The sequence below is a fragment of the Saimiri boliviensis genome, chromosome 13 (assembly GCF_048565385.1).
Source record: "Saimiri boliviensis isolate mSaiBol1 chromosome 13, mSaiBol1.pri, whole genome shotgun sequence".
NCBI lineage: Eukaryota > Metazoa > Chordata > Mammalia > Primates > Cebidae > Saimiri > Saimiri boliviensis.
Genome location: NC_133461.1, coordinates 68609365 through 68624233, shown reverse-complemented (window position 1 = coordinate 68624233; position 14869 = coordinate 68609365). Strand labels below are relative to the sequence as shown.

Genomic DNA, 14869 nt, shown 5'->3' with positions numbered 1-14869 from the left:
CTCTGAACCTCAGTGTGCTCAGCTGTGAAATGAAAGTAACATACCCTTTCTCACTCTTATAATGTTAAGGAAGATTAAATGAGAGCATCAAAGAGTAAGTAATTTGCATATTGCAAAAAACAAAAGATTAAGAATGTAGGTATTAAAACAAAGGTGAACAAAATTGCTTACCAAAAACAGGTCCCGGATAAAGAACTTGGCTCTTGTAACTTTGGGATCTTCTCCAGCATCTGGTGTTGCTGTAGAAATTACAAATGGAACTTTATTTAAGCAACATGAAACAAAGATACAACTCTACGAAAGCAAAGAAGAAATTTCAGTGTTTGCTGTATATTCACAGCATTAAATTATGAATTTTAAATTAACATATAACATACATAACAGTGTTTGTTGTATATTCACAGCGTTAAATTATGCTTTTAATATACAGCAATCCTGAAATTCCTTCTATGCAAACACGGAAGGAATTTCAGGATTGCTATATATTCAGAGCATTGAAATAATGTACGTGTACAGCAAGGCAAAAACAAACATGTAATTTCCTTTTCTTTTCTTATTTTTTGGAGATGGAGTCTTACTCTGTCACCCAGGCTGGAGTGCAGTGGCGTGATCTCGGCTAACTGCAATCTCTACCTCCCAGGTTCAAGCTATTCTGCCTCAGCCTCCCAAGTAGCTGGGATTATAGGTGCCAGCCACCACACCTGGCTAATTTTTGCATTTTTAGTAGAGACGGGGTTTCACCATGTTGGCCAGGCTGGTCTTCAACTCCTGACCTCGGGTAATCCGCATGCCTAGGCCTCCCAAAGTGCTGAGATTACAGGCGTGAGCCACTGCGTCCGGCCTGTCTGAGGAGTTCTGGCTTGTGTGTTGCCATGCCAGCATCATTACGATGGAAACAATGAGCTCAGCCAGCCCCTCCCCCAGTGTCTGCATCCCCTCTGCAGCCCTCCTTCCCCAGGCAACCACCAATGCGCCCGTCATCCTGCGTAAGTCTGCACTTTCTAGACATTTACGCAAATGCATTCACATGGCATGTAGTTTTTGCTTTGATTCTTTCAGCATAATTACTGTGCGTTTCACCCATGCCGTCACATGGACCAACAGTTCGTTCCCTTTTATTATTAAGTGAGAGTTGAGGATGTTGGAGTTGATGGTGGGTTCCAGCAGGTGCTACAGATGCTCAGGGATGGTTGAGTCTCTTGGGAGAGGCAGGGCACAGATGGAGATGACACATATTGCTGGGTGAAGAGTAGTCACTGGGCCTGGCACTAAGGCAGCAAGCCAGGGTCCTCTCAGCCCTTGGACGAAAGCCCTTCAGCACCCCCGGCTGGACAGGCGGCCTCAGCCATCAGCCAGTGGTGGTGCTTCTCCTTGGCGCCCCTAAGTGGGTAAGGTTGTGTCTCAGAAGGGTGACTTTGGTAGAAGTTCACAGAATGTTCTGGAAAGGTGAGTGACCAGCTACAGGAGGTCAGGCAGGAAGCTGTGGCAGCTGCTGAGATGAGGGGAGTGAAGGCCAGGATCACAGCTATGAGGAGGGAAACAGGGAATGGCATGGAGAGGTGGACACTGTGGGAGCGCCCCTCAGAGCCACTGCCTGAGCTGAGTGACAGGAAGTGGCAGGACGTGGTTAGCAGGAGAATGAAAGACCCAGCTTGCTGGGAGATTGGCAATGCCAGCCACAGAATGCACAGCAGAAGCCATTGCTCTGTGGCAAGAAGCACCCGGCCTCAGTCCTGCAAAGCACATCACCGGGTTGCAGGTAGAGCCAGATGGTGATGAGCTGCAGTGAGATTTCCGCTTGATCTGGCCTCAGGAAGAGCCTGGACCTTGCGCTGACTGACACCCTGGCAAGTGTGGGGGCTGCACCGCTCGTGAAAGCAGCCAGGTCTGGTGAGACCACAGGCAGAGCTGGCGCTCAAGCCCATTTCCAAAGTCCTATTAAGGAAATATCTAGCAGTAGGATTTTTTTTCAGGTCTTTCTGACACAGGTGACAGTAGCAGGATTTTATTGGAAGGCCCCACACAGGTCAGGATTTTCCCACGAATGTACTTAGATAATGCCTCTCCCCTGAGGGAGAAAAGAACGTTGACCGCAAGGAGCAAGACAATTTAATGACAAATGCAAGTTTTCTTTTCCCTCTTCATTGAGGATAAAAAATAAATTTTCCAAATCTTAACTATATTTTCCAGGAAAGTATCTTTTATTCTCTGTTATCTAGTTTTGAATTCAAGAGGTAAGAAGCGGTGTGATTTCGCCTTACATCACTCCTATGAGCCTCTGGTAGACCTGGTGTTCACTGGAAACTGAAGTGTAAGCAAGTGGAAACGGAGTGACCAACTCCGCCTGGTTTACCTTCCTGGCTTTGGCACTGCCAGTCCTGTGCCCCGGAAACCCCTCAGTCTCAGGTCGCCTAGGATGGTGCTGGCCCGGCTGGAAATTCCCAAGGCCGCAGCCACAGCAAGGCTGGAGACGGGAGCAGGTAAGCACAGCTGCTGCCAGCACGGGCTTGGGGACAAAGGGTGTGCAGACTGCCTTGCCTGTGTGGTTCTACCCATGTGGCCTTGAACATGTGATTTCTCCTCTCTCAGACTCTCATGCAGGATCATCTCAGGGTGAAGCAAGAAGATCTGTATCAGGGACTAACAAAGGCCCCCGTCATGTCACACCCAGTCAAAGGCACTAGAGGGAGAGTTTATACCAGCATGACACAGTCACACCCCAAAATGGCTCCTTCTTCTGCTGCACAGTTTCAATGGAAAGTCAAACTCGGAAACATTTACAGACAGGATCTTAAATAGGATATTTTCTTTTCTTTTTTCTTTTTCTTTTTTTTTTTGAGACGGAGTTTCGCTCTTGTTACCCAGGCTGGAGTGCAATGGCACGATCTCGGCTCACCGCAACCTCCGCCTCCTGGGTTCAGGCAATTCTCCTGCCTCAGCCTCCTGAGTAGCTGGGATTACAGGCACGCGCCACCATGCCCAGCTAATCTTTTGTATTTTTTTAGTAGAGATGGGGTTTCACCATGTTGACCAGGATGGTCTCAATCTCTTGACCTCGTGATCCACCCGCCTTGGCCTCCCAAAGTGCTGGGATTACAGGCTTGAGCCACCGTGCCCGGCTTTAAATAGGACATTTTAACACTCTAGTACTGTAGGATATGGGCAGTAGAAAGAGAATTGATTTAAATTAAGTGAATTTCTTAGATTCATCAGAAGTATCTGAATTAGAGTTACAGGACTATTAAAACAATTTTATTTCTCAATCATAAGAATGTGTTCTGAAATCTTACCATCTTCAGGAACAGTATAATTTGCATATTCTGGGAAATAGTCTTCAATTTTTGATTTCCCTGCCAAGACTTTTTCTGCCAGCATATCTTGTTTGTTCAAGAACAAGATGATAGAAATGGTCCGTAACCACCTAAAAAAGAGAAATAAATATACAAATTTCACATACACTAGTATATGAAAGTGCTCTAACACAGAAGTTGCTAAATTAAAAGAATACCATCATCTTCCTTAAAATGTATAGGATTCAAGAAAATTCAACACACTATCCTCATTCCATCTGTAAACAATGACAAACACTCACAGGTACAGGCTGAGCATCCCTAATCCGAAAACACAAAATCCGAAATGCTTCAAAATCCGAAACTTTTTCAGCACTGACATGATCCTCAAAGGAAATGCTTGTTGGAGCATTTCACACTTTGGATGTTCATATTAGGGATGCTAGACTAGTAAGAATAATTCAACTATTCCAAAATCAAAAAAAATCAGTAATCTGAAACACTTTTGGTCCCAAGTGTTTCAGAGAAGGGCTACTCAATCTGCAGTTATGCACTTTCTAACTCAATGCCACAGGGGATATAAATTTATTGGAACCAAAGCTAAGATTTACTTACGTAATGAGTTCACTTGGATTCTCTTGGTGTAATTTGCCAATAAAGGTCAGAAAACTCACACTAGAAGTGAAAGTGTTAATAACAACAAAATACTCTATGACTCATTAGCTAATAACACAGAGCTTAACTTGCAGCTGGCTTGGTTCTTCCGCCTCTGTCACTTCAAAGGAATCAAGCTAATTTATTAGTCTATTGGAATATTACTATCAATTAAAACACAATCTGGCTGGGTGTGGTGGCTCATGCCTGTAATCCCAGCACTTTAGGAGGCCAAGGTGGCTGGATCATGAGGTTCGGAGCTCAAGACCAGCCTGACCAGCGTGGTGAAACCACATCTTTACTAAAAATATAAAATCTTGCTGGGCGTGGTGGCACACACCTATAATCCCAGCTACTCAGGAGTCTGAGGCTGGAGAATCGCTGGAACTGGGGAGATGGAGGTTGCCGAGATAGTGCCACTGCACTCCAGCCTAGGGGACAGAGCGAGGCTCCATCTCAAAAAAACAAAACAAAAAACAAAAAAACTCCACAATCTCTTTTCCCCTCAAATGGAAATAGCTTACCTGCTTCTTCTAGTAATAAAATATATAATCTTTGTAAAAATAAGTCTTAAATTATAGAAAAACATGCAGAAAAAAATCAAACGTAATTATACCTGGAAACAATTACTATAGAAGTTTTATGTTTTTATGCCCAAGTTTTTTTCTGCCCTCACATATATTTATAAAAACAAGATCACAATATTTCAAAATCTGCTTTTTCATATAAGAATATTGTGGTCATTTTCCTGCTTATACAAATAGTGTATATAAATAAATCGAAAATAACTCTATAGTATTCTCCTGTATACCAGGTATTTCCTGACCCTGTTTCTTTCCCATTAAGTGTCTTAATCCACAAATTGGAGGATAATTGTTGAATATTTGATAGAAAGACACTTTTCTGATAATCCAAAACTTTTGCAAGATAAATTTATGTTTCTTATCCTCCTTGGTAATATTTCCTCCTAAATATTTGAGAAGAAACTTTTGATTTCTAACTATATATGTATTTATTGTGTGTGTGTGCACGCTAAATATTCCTGTCTGAAATAATCTCTTCTGCCACTTTGCGACACTAGTAGTTTCAAACATGAATGCGGTGACTGTGAGCTGTAAGGGATCTTAGAGGTCATCTAGTTATTAGTGGACGTCCTAAAATGGTATTTTTATTTATTTATTTTTTAAATTTAAAAAATTGATTTTTTGAGACAGAGTCTCACTCTGTTGCACAGGCTAGAGTGCAGTGGTACAATTTCAGCTCACTGCAACCTCCACCTCCCAGGTTCAAGCGATTCTCCTGCCTCAGCCTCCCAAGTAGCTGGGATTACAGGTGCCCACCACCATACCCAGCTAATTTTTTATTTTTAGCGGACACGGGTTTCACCATTTTGGCCAGGTTGGTCTCAAACTCCTTACCTCAGGTGACCCACCTGCCTCAGCCTCCCAAAGCTCTGGGATTACAGGAGTGAGCCACTGTGCCCAGCCCCTAAATTGGTACTTCCTAAATTCTAAAAACCAAACAAAACCTATTTTGAACCCTAGCTATAGGGTCATCCCTTGATACCCATGGGGGATTGGTCTAGGACTCCCTGTGAATATCAAAATCTGAGGAGGCTCCCTTTCAGGAAATGGTGTAGTATTTGCATATAACCCGAGCACATTCTCCCATACACTTAAATCATCTCCTCATTACCTACAGTACCTATCACAAATGTAAAAGCTGGGTAAGTACTTGTTATACTGTAGTGTTTGTTATTTGTATTCTTATTTTTTAGTCTAATTTTTTCTTTGCTAGATTTTTTAATTAATTAATTAATTAATTAATTTTTTTGAGACAGAGTCTCCCTCTGTCGCTCAGACTGAAGTGCAGTGATGCAATCTGGCTCACTGTAATCTCCGCCTCCTGGGCTCAAGTGATCCTCCTGCTTCAGCTTTCCAAGTACTGGGACTACAAGTGTGTACTGCCATACCTAATTTTTGTATTTTTGTAGAGATGGCGTTTCAAAATGTTGCCTAGGCTGGTCTCAAACTCCTGAGCTCAAGCAATTCCTCTGTCTCAGCCTCCCCAAATGCTGGGATTACAGAGGTAGGCCACTGTGCCTGGCAATTCTGCATTTTTTGTTGTTGTTGTATTGCTATCTTAAATTTATTTTTGAATGTTTTCAATCTGTGGTTGGTTGAATCCACAGATGTGGAACCTGAAGATATGGTAGGCCGAATGTAATCTTATGCTTTCAAAACGGAGATTTAAATTTTCTTGACAAAGCAAGCATCAGAACTTCATCAAAGAACACTCCACGTTTTAAGTATGTCTGTACAATAGATGAACCAAAAGAGATACTTCTTATGGTTCTGGATTTATCAGGAGAGAGAGAGAGAGAGAGAGAGAGAGAGAGAATGTGTGTGTGTGTGTGTGTGTGTGTGTGTGTCTGTCTGTCTGTGTGTTTGTGTGTTTTGAGACAGGGTCTTGCTCTGTTGCCCAGGCAGGAGTGCAGTCGTGTGATCTCAGCTCATTGCAACCCTCACCTCCTGGGCTCAAGCGATCCTCCTACCTCAAGCTCCTGAGTAACTGGGACAGGTGTGTACCACCACGCCTGGCTAATTTTTGTATTTTTTGTAGAGACAAGGTTTCTTCATGCTGTCCAGGCTGGTTTCCAACTCCTGGGCTCAAGTGACCCACCTTGCCTCAGCCTCCCAGTGTTGAGATTACAGGTGTGAGCCACAATGCCTGGCCTGAGCATATTTTTAACAAAAGAAAATTTGCAATCAGTAGTGAGACTGAATTTGTTATTTTTATCACCTGTTGTTCCAGATGCTTTCAAAAAGATCGAGGGACTCTCTTAGCCGGTTGGTGTTGTTATCTTCTCGAATCACCATGTTGTAGCTACTGCAGGCTGCGACGTAGATGATAGCTGTGACATCTTGGTGGGGGGAAAAGAGAAAAAGGAAAGCATCTCAGGTAGAAATCCTCCCTGTGGAGTTACACGAAAGTACACACCCAGCAGCTACTCAGTTCCTCAAAACATTCATTCAATGATAGGACTATTCAGTCACAGAATAGCCTGGATGTGCACCATGCATATCACTTGTTTCAGTAATGTACTGATGAAGAGCCTACCCCAAAAGATACATGTAAATTTGGGATGCTTAAATGCTTTTTTTTTTTTGGACATGGAGTTTCACTCTTGTCTCCCAGGCTGGAGTGCAATGGCATGATCTCGGCTCACTGCAACCTCCAACTCCTGGGTTGCAAATTAGCTGGGTGTGGTTGCATGAGCCTGCCTCAGCCTCCCCAGTAGCTAGGATTACAGGCTCATCATCACACATCTGGCATTTTTTTTTTTTTTTTTTTTTTTTTTTTTTTTTTCTGAGACAGAGTCTTGCTCTGTTGCCCAGGCTAGAGTACAGTGGCGTGATTTTGGCTCACCGCAACTTCCTCCTCCCAGGTTCAACGGATTCTTCTGCCTCAGCCTCCTGAGTAGCTGGGACTACAGGGGTGCACCATGCCCAGCTAATTTTTGTATTTTTAGTAGAGACAGGGTTTCACTATATTGGCAGGCTGTCTCAAACTCCTGACCTCATGATCCACCTGCCTTGGCCTCCCAAAGTGCTTTCAAACAGGATTACAGGTGTGAGCCAATGTGCGTGGCAATTTTTTTTTTTTTTTTTTGAGACGGAGTTTCGCTCGTTACCCAGGCTGGAGTGCAATGGCGCAATCTCAGCTCACCGCAACCTCTGCCTCCTGGGTTCAGCAATTCTCCTGCCTCAGCCTCCCAAGTAGCTGGGACTACAGGCATGCGCCACCATTTTTGTATTTTTAGTAGAGACAGGGTTTCACCATGCTGACCAGGATGGTCTCGATCTCTTGACCTCGTGATCCACCCGCCTCGGCCTCCCAAAGTTCTGGGATTACAGGCATGAGCCACCGTGCCCGGCCCAATTTTTGTATTTTTAATAGAGCCGGGGTTTCACCATGTTGGCCAGGCTGGTCTTGAACTCCTGACTTCAGGTGATCTGCCTTCCTCAGCCTCTCAAATTGCTGGAATTACAGGCGTGAGCCACACTGTGCCCGGCCCTTAAATGCTTTTTAAATATGAGATTAGTATCTAAGAAAGGAGCTTCATAATAATCTATAAAATGCTATACTTTACATACTAATTAGATTAGAGATTATCTAATTCAAAAATAGTTAAGCACAGCAGTGCCAAGTGTCATCCCCATTTTCTTGAGAGAGCATAAAAATCACCGTTAAAGCACTGGATCCATTTTCTCCTCTCATCCCTCTGGCCACCAACATCAAACATGCTGTGGAAGAGCAAGAGGAACACAATTACTTGAGGGAAGCAGGGGACAATGGCACACATGCTTGCTTTCCTCCTTTATTATCAGCAGGTTCCAGCGATCACATGTGGGTCTGAGTCAGGCTCGGGTCACTGTCTGGCCTGCACCGTCACTCTCTGTGTGATCCTGGACTACAAGTGGCTCCACCTCTCTCAGCCACTGTCCCTCCTCTGTCACCCCACAGTGGGGCTACAGGGGTGAGAGATCAAGCAGACAGCAGCCGGCAATGTCTGAGGTCACACAGTGGGTCTTTAATAAATGCAGTAGTTACTAGCTCAGTAATGCTAGGCCTCTCTGAGTATAAGCTAAGTCCCTGCCCAGGGCAGATTCTTCTTATGATTTATTCCAGCTCTCAGGACACTGTAAGCTGGAGTGTCCCCACTCCCCTGGAGAATTGAGAAAGGCTCCTTGCTGATCTGTCGACACTGCATGCGTCTTGTCTCTAGCCGCCTCTGCCTGATGACCTGCACTAGGTCTTTGTCACTGCCCCGATTTAGTTCAGGCTTCTCTGCCCAGCCTGAGTCACTCCCTGGTCTTGCCCAGCCAAGGTGACCTCAGCCAGTTCTCTCAGAGTTTCTCAGCTACATCCTGCACTTCATCAGGCCAGGCCCAGGCCCCTCTTCTCACAGCCCCTACTCAGCGCACCCTGTGGCCTAAGCCATTTCTCCCTGGGAGAGTTTCTCTACCTACCCAGATTCAGCTGGATCTTTCCAACCTTCACAGGCATTCCTGGCTCTGAGATTTCTCCCTTCCCTGAACATTGTACATGTGCCTTAGGACTGACTACACAGGCTAGATTTTTTTTGTCCTGGGCGGGTATGCTGCTGATCCTACTAGAATTCAATCTGTACACTTTGCATTAGCACACGTGGGGCATGCTGAGGTACTTGATGAAAAGTCACGCCAACGCTATACTGCACTGTGTGCCTCACAGCAGAGAGTGATGTAGCTGGCTTCTATCCAGCCTGACAGTGGCCATGTGAAGGGTTCTTGGGAAATCTGGAAGTAGGTGCCTGTCACCTGTGAACTGGGGAGAGCGCTGGGCACTGTGGGAGTCTCAGAACACAATGAAACTCATGAAACTCTTATTCTAAAAGACCTTAGGGGTGAGGTTCCTCTTCCTACATGCCGAAGGGGACTAGGAAAGGTATAGGGCAGTAGACCATCAAGGGCTGCATAGTAGATGCAATGGGAATTCTAAGGGGTCACCATGGGCTGAGATTTGAGGGATGCTTGGATGCTTTTTTTTTTTTTTTTTTAGTGACACCGTCTCACTCTGTCACCCAGACTGGAGTGCAGTGGCATAATCATGGCTCACTGCAGTCTTGAACTCCTGGGCTTAACAGATCCTCCCACCTCAGCCTCTTTAGTTCTTTTTTTTGTTTGTTTTGTTTTGTTTTGTTTTGGTAGAGACAGGTTCTTGCTATGTTGCCCAAGCTGGTCTTGAACTCCTGGCCTCAAGCAATCCTACTTCCTTGGCTTCCCGAACTGCTGAGATTACAGGCATGAGCCACTATGCCTGTCCTAACGGAAGCTTTGATAGATTTGTGGGGTTTGCTTAGCCCAGGCAGGATCTGAGGCTCGGAGACAAGATGAACAGAGGTGCTGTAGCAGGAAGAGCTGGGAGAACTGAAGGGTCCTGACAGCAACCCAGCCTGTGAGGCAGGTGGCAGGTGGCAAAGCAGGGCTGGGGGTGGGGCAGGTCACAGGTGGAGGGCTTGGTCATAGGATGCACAGGCAATAGTGAGCCCTGAACCTTTTTCAGCAGAGGAATAGCACAATCCAGGCCATGCTGTGGGAAGATCCATTTCATGGTGCTGAGTAGGGCGACTGGAATGGGTAAGCTAGCAGACAGGAGACCAGCCAGGGCCCTGCCGAGAGAGAGTCTAGGCATGGGGGAAGTGATGGAGCAGGACTAGGGTCATAGCTGTCAGGATGGAAAAGAGCTTTGTGGAGGGAGAATTACTGTCTCATCATGAGGTGGAAAAATGAAGAAAGTAAGCTCATTTGGAGAGTAGAGTTTGCACTTGGGCAACCCAAGAGATGGGCTAGAGACACACATACACGGCTAATTTCAGTTCTCAAACGGTGACTGTGCATCTGAAAGATTAAAATTTCATGAGTCTCCTGATCTAATAAAAGGGCCAATCAAATCTACAGCTCAGATGCAAACACTGCCTTCCTTTCAGGTGTCCTCATTTCTACTTTAAAGTAGGCAGTAAAATCAACACTTCAACTCTTGCTAGAGTTCAAATTTCACCCCAGCTGCCCTTACCTGAAAGGGCACCCATGCACATTCAGGGATGAAGCCCCCTTAAGCCCCACAACCCTTCAGCTCTTGGTCCCCTAGCCCTGGGCCATGCGGCTCTTAACAACATACTCACTGAAAGTTTACTTTGTCCACTTGAAATCGTGTCTCAAAAATCCCCGATGTCAGAACTCTGCATCTGAGGAGGTCCTGGGAGCAAAAAGAGGGAAGCAAGCTGAGTTACATTACTGTTCTTCCTCAAGGTAAAGCCCGGGTATAACTATACATCATCAATATTTTTCAAATAATTTGTTCCACTGTAAAGGAAAAAAATAATAAGAACTCAGATTGGCCTAGTGCAGTGGCTCACGCCTATAATCCCGGCACTTCGGGAGTCTGAGGCAGGTGGATAATCTGAGGTCAGGAGTTTGAAACCAGCCTGGCCTACAAGGCAAAAACCTGTCTCTACTAAAAGTACAAAAATTAGCTGTAATCCCAGCTACTTGAAAGGCTGAGGCAGGAGAATCGCTTGAACCCAGGAGGCGGAGGTTGCGGTGAGCCAAGATTTTGCTACTGCACTCCAGCCTGGGCAACAGAGCAAGATTCTGTCTCAAAAAAAAAAAAAAAAAAAAAAAAAAAATTTGGTAGAGTGCTTTTTTTCTGACTCAACCCAAAGGAGATGCTCTGGGTCACACCTGGAAAATTCGCTGTGATATGGGACTCAGGCCAGGGGCCGTAAACAGAATGGGCATAGTTTAGAAGTCAGGAAGTAAAGACTAGGCTTTCCTGAGGACAGTTCCAGGAGGAACTGTTCCTAGTCTGCAGATAAACTCATTTACATGCGAGCAGTTTAAATAACCACTCAGCACTAGAGTAAGGGAAGCAAGGCACAGGGTTTGATGACCAATCCGTGCACACATACAGGGCAGTACAAATGATTTGCAAGAAGTAGGTATCGTCAGGATTTTTCCTTAATCCATTTTGAAATAATTATTAAATCATATTGGAAACAAATCTCAAAAGTTTCTGGTGTGTAGTGGGGGATCCTAATTCCACATACCTGGTCTGTGGGTGTATAGTCAACCAAGCTGACGCTGTCGATTCTTTCCAGGAAGCTGCAAAGAAAGCCAGCAAGGGTTGAGGCCTGTTCTCTGCTCACTTTCCTCTGGGGTTGGGGGGAAATTAATGGGACGTGCAGACCAAGAAGCCGAGGTGAGTTCCTACGTTGTTTCCTGAATTTCTATCTGCCTAGATAATGCAACATTCCTGACCCAGGGACAGAGGTCTGCATTCTTTTTTTTTTTTTTTTTTTTTGAGATGGAGTTTTGCTCTGTCGCCAGGCTGGAGTGCAATGGCGTAATCTTGGCTCACTGCAACCTCTGCCTCCTGGGTTCAAGGGATTCTTCTGCCTCAGCCTCCCGAGTAGCTGGGACCACAGGCACGTGCCACCGGGCCCAGCTAATTTTTTTTGTATTTTTAGTAGAGACGGGTTTCATCATGTTGGCCAGGACGGTCTCGATCTCTTGACCTCGTGATTCACCCGCCTCGGCCTTCCAAAGTGCTGAGATTACAGGCATGAGCCACCGCGCCTGGCCGCATTCTTTTTTTTTTTTTAAACTGTTGTCTTTCCTCCCCTCTCTTCTCCATGGCCACAGAGTTGAGGGTAGGGGCTTCTCAGAAATTGGGAGAGAGCATGGAGCCTCCCTTCCAAGGCTAAGTGAGTACAAGAATATGCTGCAATGTAAACAAAACATGGAATGTGATCGATGTTCCTTTAGTGTAGGTTTCTAATCAGATTCATAAGTTGTGAGTGTATGACTGTGTGAATAAGTTTAAGAGTGATTGAGTGTTGAGAGTGTGTGTTGTGCAAGAGCGAAGTTAACAGCGAGTGTGAATGTGTAAGGCTATGCCTATGTGTGAAGGGTGCCAGAGCGAGTGCGTGAGTGTGTGTATGTGTGTGTGCCAGCATACCTGGTGATGCCTGTTAGTATCAGATCTGCTGGGCACCCGCTGTGTCCCACACAAGGTAGGGCGAGAGCCGAGGAAAGTCGTGCACGGCTCTCGGGTGATGACCCTCCTGGACCATTTCTCTAGCTCTCCGGCTGGGAGGCTACCGAGCTCCCTTTCCCGGGTGACCGTGGACCCTGCACAGGCCTCCTCTGCCCTCTCTGCGCCAGTCTGGCTTTACCAAGGCATCTATCCAGGGTGCACGTTTCCCACTGAGTCTTGGTTGATCTGTTCTTATTTGTCTCCTCCACTAACATGTGAGGCCCTCCGGGCAGGTCTCTGTCTTGTCGGCCTGGGAGTCCCCAGCACCTAGTGCAGGCCTGGCCCCAGTAAATATGTTGGAATGAATGAGTGTCCTCTGTCCCCTTCTTCTGAGGCTGGGACAGGTGGCCAGTGAGGGCTGAGAGGCTGGGTCCCTCAGAAACCAACAAGCGCTGGGGATGGGTTAACTGGCGAGCAGGGGACAATTCTGGAGACAGAGGGGCAGCAGGGGCTCTGGAAGGAAGAAGGAGAGTAACAGGGAGAGAGGGGTCAGGGTGGCCCAGGCTCTCTGGTGGCACTGGCATTGCTGGGAGGCCCTGCTACTGAGGATTGAGCAGGGAGGCCACACTAGCTCCCCGCCTGCCATGCCAGTTGGCTGGCTCTTCCCTGGGTAGGTGGAGGCAGCAGCCATGTGCCCATGGGCATTTCATGCAGTGGAGGGGTGTTGCCTCCCCATCTCCCCATCCTCCTGTAGCAGCTCCTCTGCAGGCCCCTGTGAACCTCAGTGTAGGCAAGAAGGAGGCGAAAGGGTTCAGAACACAAAATGCCACCCCAAAATGTGCCCTTTGGCATGTTAACTAATTGCAGCTAAAGGCACTTGAGAAGCCTCAGATGCAGGGCTGACTGACCTCCTGCTCTGTCGCAAAAAGCAGTCATGAAATTTTCCATGAGAAACGTGCCTGCCCTGTACCAGGAAGAGGAGAATGTTCTCATCACCAGGGACTGGGAGCTCACCACTAAATGGATCTGTACAAACCCACCAAAATAAACTTTGTCTTTCATTAGTCACTGCCCAATAATGACTGCCCCTAGAAACTTGAAGCTTTCTCCTTTGTCGCTTCTCCATAAATTTATCATCTTTTGTTAAAAGAGTATGTAAGCTGTCAGTCCTAATGGCTTCTTCGGGTCTTCATTTTTCTTATGAAAGTTCACATGTGCAGGTAAAAATATTAAGTAAAATATGTATGCTTTCCTCCTGTTCATCCGTCTTTGTCAGTTCACTCAGCTATAGAACCTAATGGGAAAGAGAGAAGTTCTTTTTCCTCTCCTACTGAGGCAAAAAAGGATCCATATTAGGAATCCCTTAGCCAAAGACAGTAAGACTGCATAATTTCCTTGGCCATCTTAACTCTTTCCTTTTGGAAAGCCAGAGACAGTCCCTAGTGGCCAGAACTGAGGCCTAGCCATGGGATGACATTTTGGCAGCCTTCATCCATAAACCTGGGTTTGGCACCCCCAGGGCAGGAAGATAGGAGTGGATCTGCTGGTGTTTGAGACAGCCTTTCACAGGGATAGGAAGCGGTGAGGGCAACTGTGACCTCAACTGTCATGAAGGAGTCATTTCCCTGGAAGCCAAGGGAAGCAGGCTATGGAAGTGGTGTCTGTGACTGCATTGTCTGGTATGGAGTTATTAAAGAATGTCAGTTGGGCGCAGTGGCTCACGCCTTAATCCCAGCACTTTGGGAGGCTGAGGTAGGTGGATCACCTGAGGTCAAGAGTTCGAGACCAACCTGGCTAACATGGTGAAACCCTGTCTCTACTAAAAGTACAAAAATTAGCTGGGTGCAGTGGTGGGCACCTGTAATCCCAGCTATTTGAGAGTCTGAGGCAGGAGAATTGCTTGAACCCGGGAGGTAGAGGTTGCAGTGGGCCGAGATCATGCCACTGCACTCCAGCCTGGCGACAGAGCAAGACTCTGTCTCAAAAAAAATAATAAATAAATAAAAAAAGAAAAAGAAAAGAAAAAATGTCAACTGCTCCCAGCTCTCTGCAGAGCTATGGCCCAGGTGACAGGGCTATTGAGAGGGCAAAGGGACCGTGATCAGCCAGTGGTGTCTTTTAAATAGGTGCTGCAAACCCTGGGAGGTGCTACTGCCCACCAGTAGGTTGGTGAGTTGGCCAAGGGTGTGGAGCTGGCTCCAGAGGGGAAGGAACAAAGGGAAGGGACCCTCTGGGAGCTGGAGAAACTCGGGAGGCTGGAGACAGGAATTCCCTGCTGTTGCCTGAGGCCGGGTTTGGAAAGTATAATGCAATTTTAGCTTGGTGGTTGCTGGCCTGGAATTTGG

At 46.3% G+C, this 14869-nt stretch overlaps 1 protein-coding gene across 3 annotated transcripts in view; it reads right to left on the bottom strand.

The window, feature by feature from the left end:
* The window catches only part of GNAL (G protein subunit alpha L), a 193066-nt gene that overhangs the window by 9609 nt on the left and 168588 nt on the right, over positions 1 to 14869 (bottom strand). For all 3 annotated transcript variants that reach the window (XM_003924858.4, XM_010335582.3, XM_003924856.4), the window contains 6 exons: positions 11596 to 11650; positions 10672 to 10745; positions 8193 to 8251; positions 6747 to 6867; positions 3291 to 3421; positions 172 to 239 (listed from right to left, as the gene is read on the bottom strand). In XM_003924858.4, the coding sequence (XP_003924907.1) occupies positions 172 to 239; positions 3291 to 3421; positions 6747 to 6867; positions 8193 to 8251; positions 10672 to 10745; positions 11596 to 11650 (508 nt within the window). The remainder of the gene's footprint in view (positions 1 to 171; positions 240 to 3290; positions 3422 to 6746; positions 6868 to 8192; positions 8252 to 10671; positions 10746 to 11595; positions 11651 to 14869) is intronic.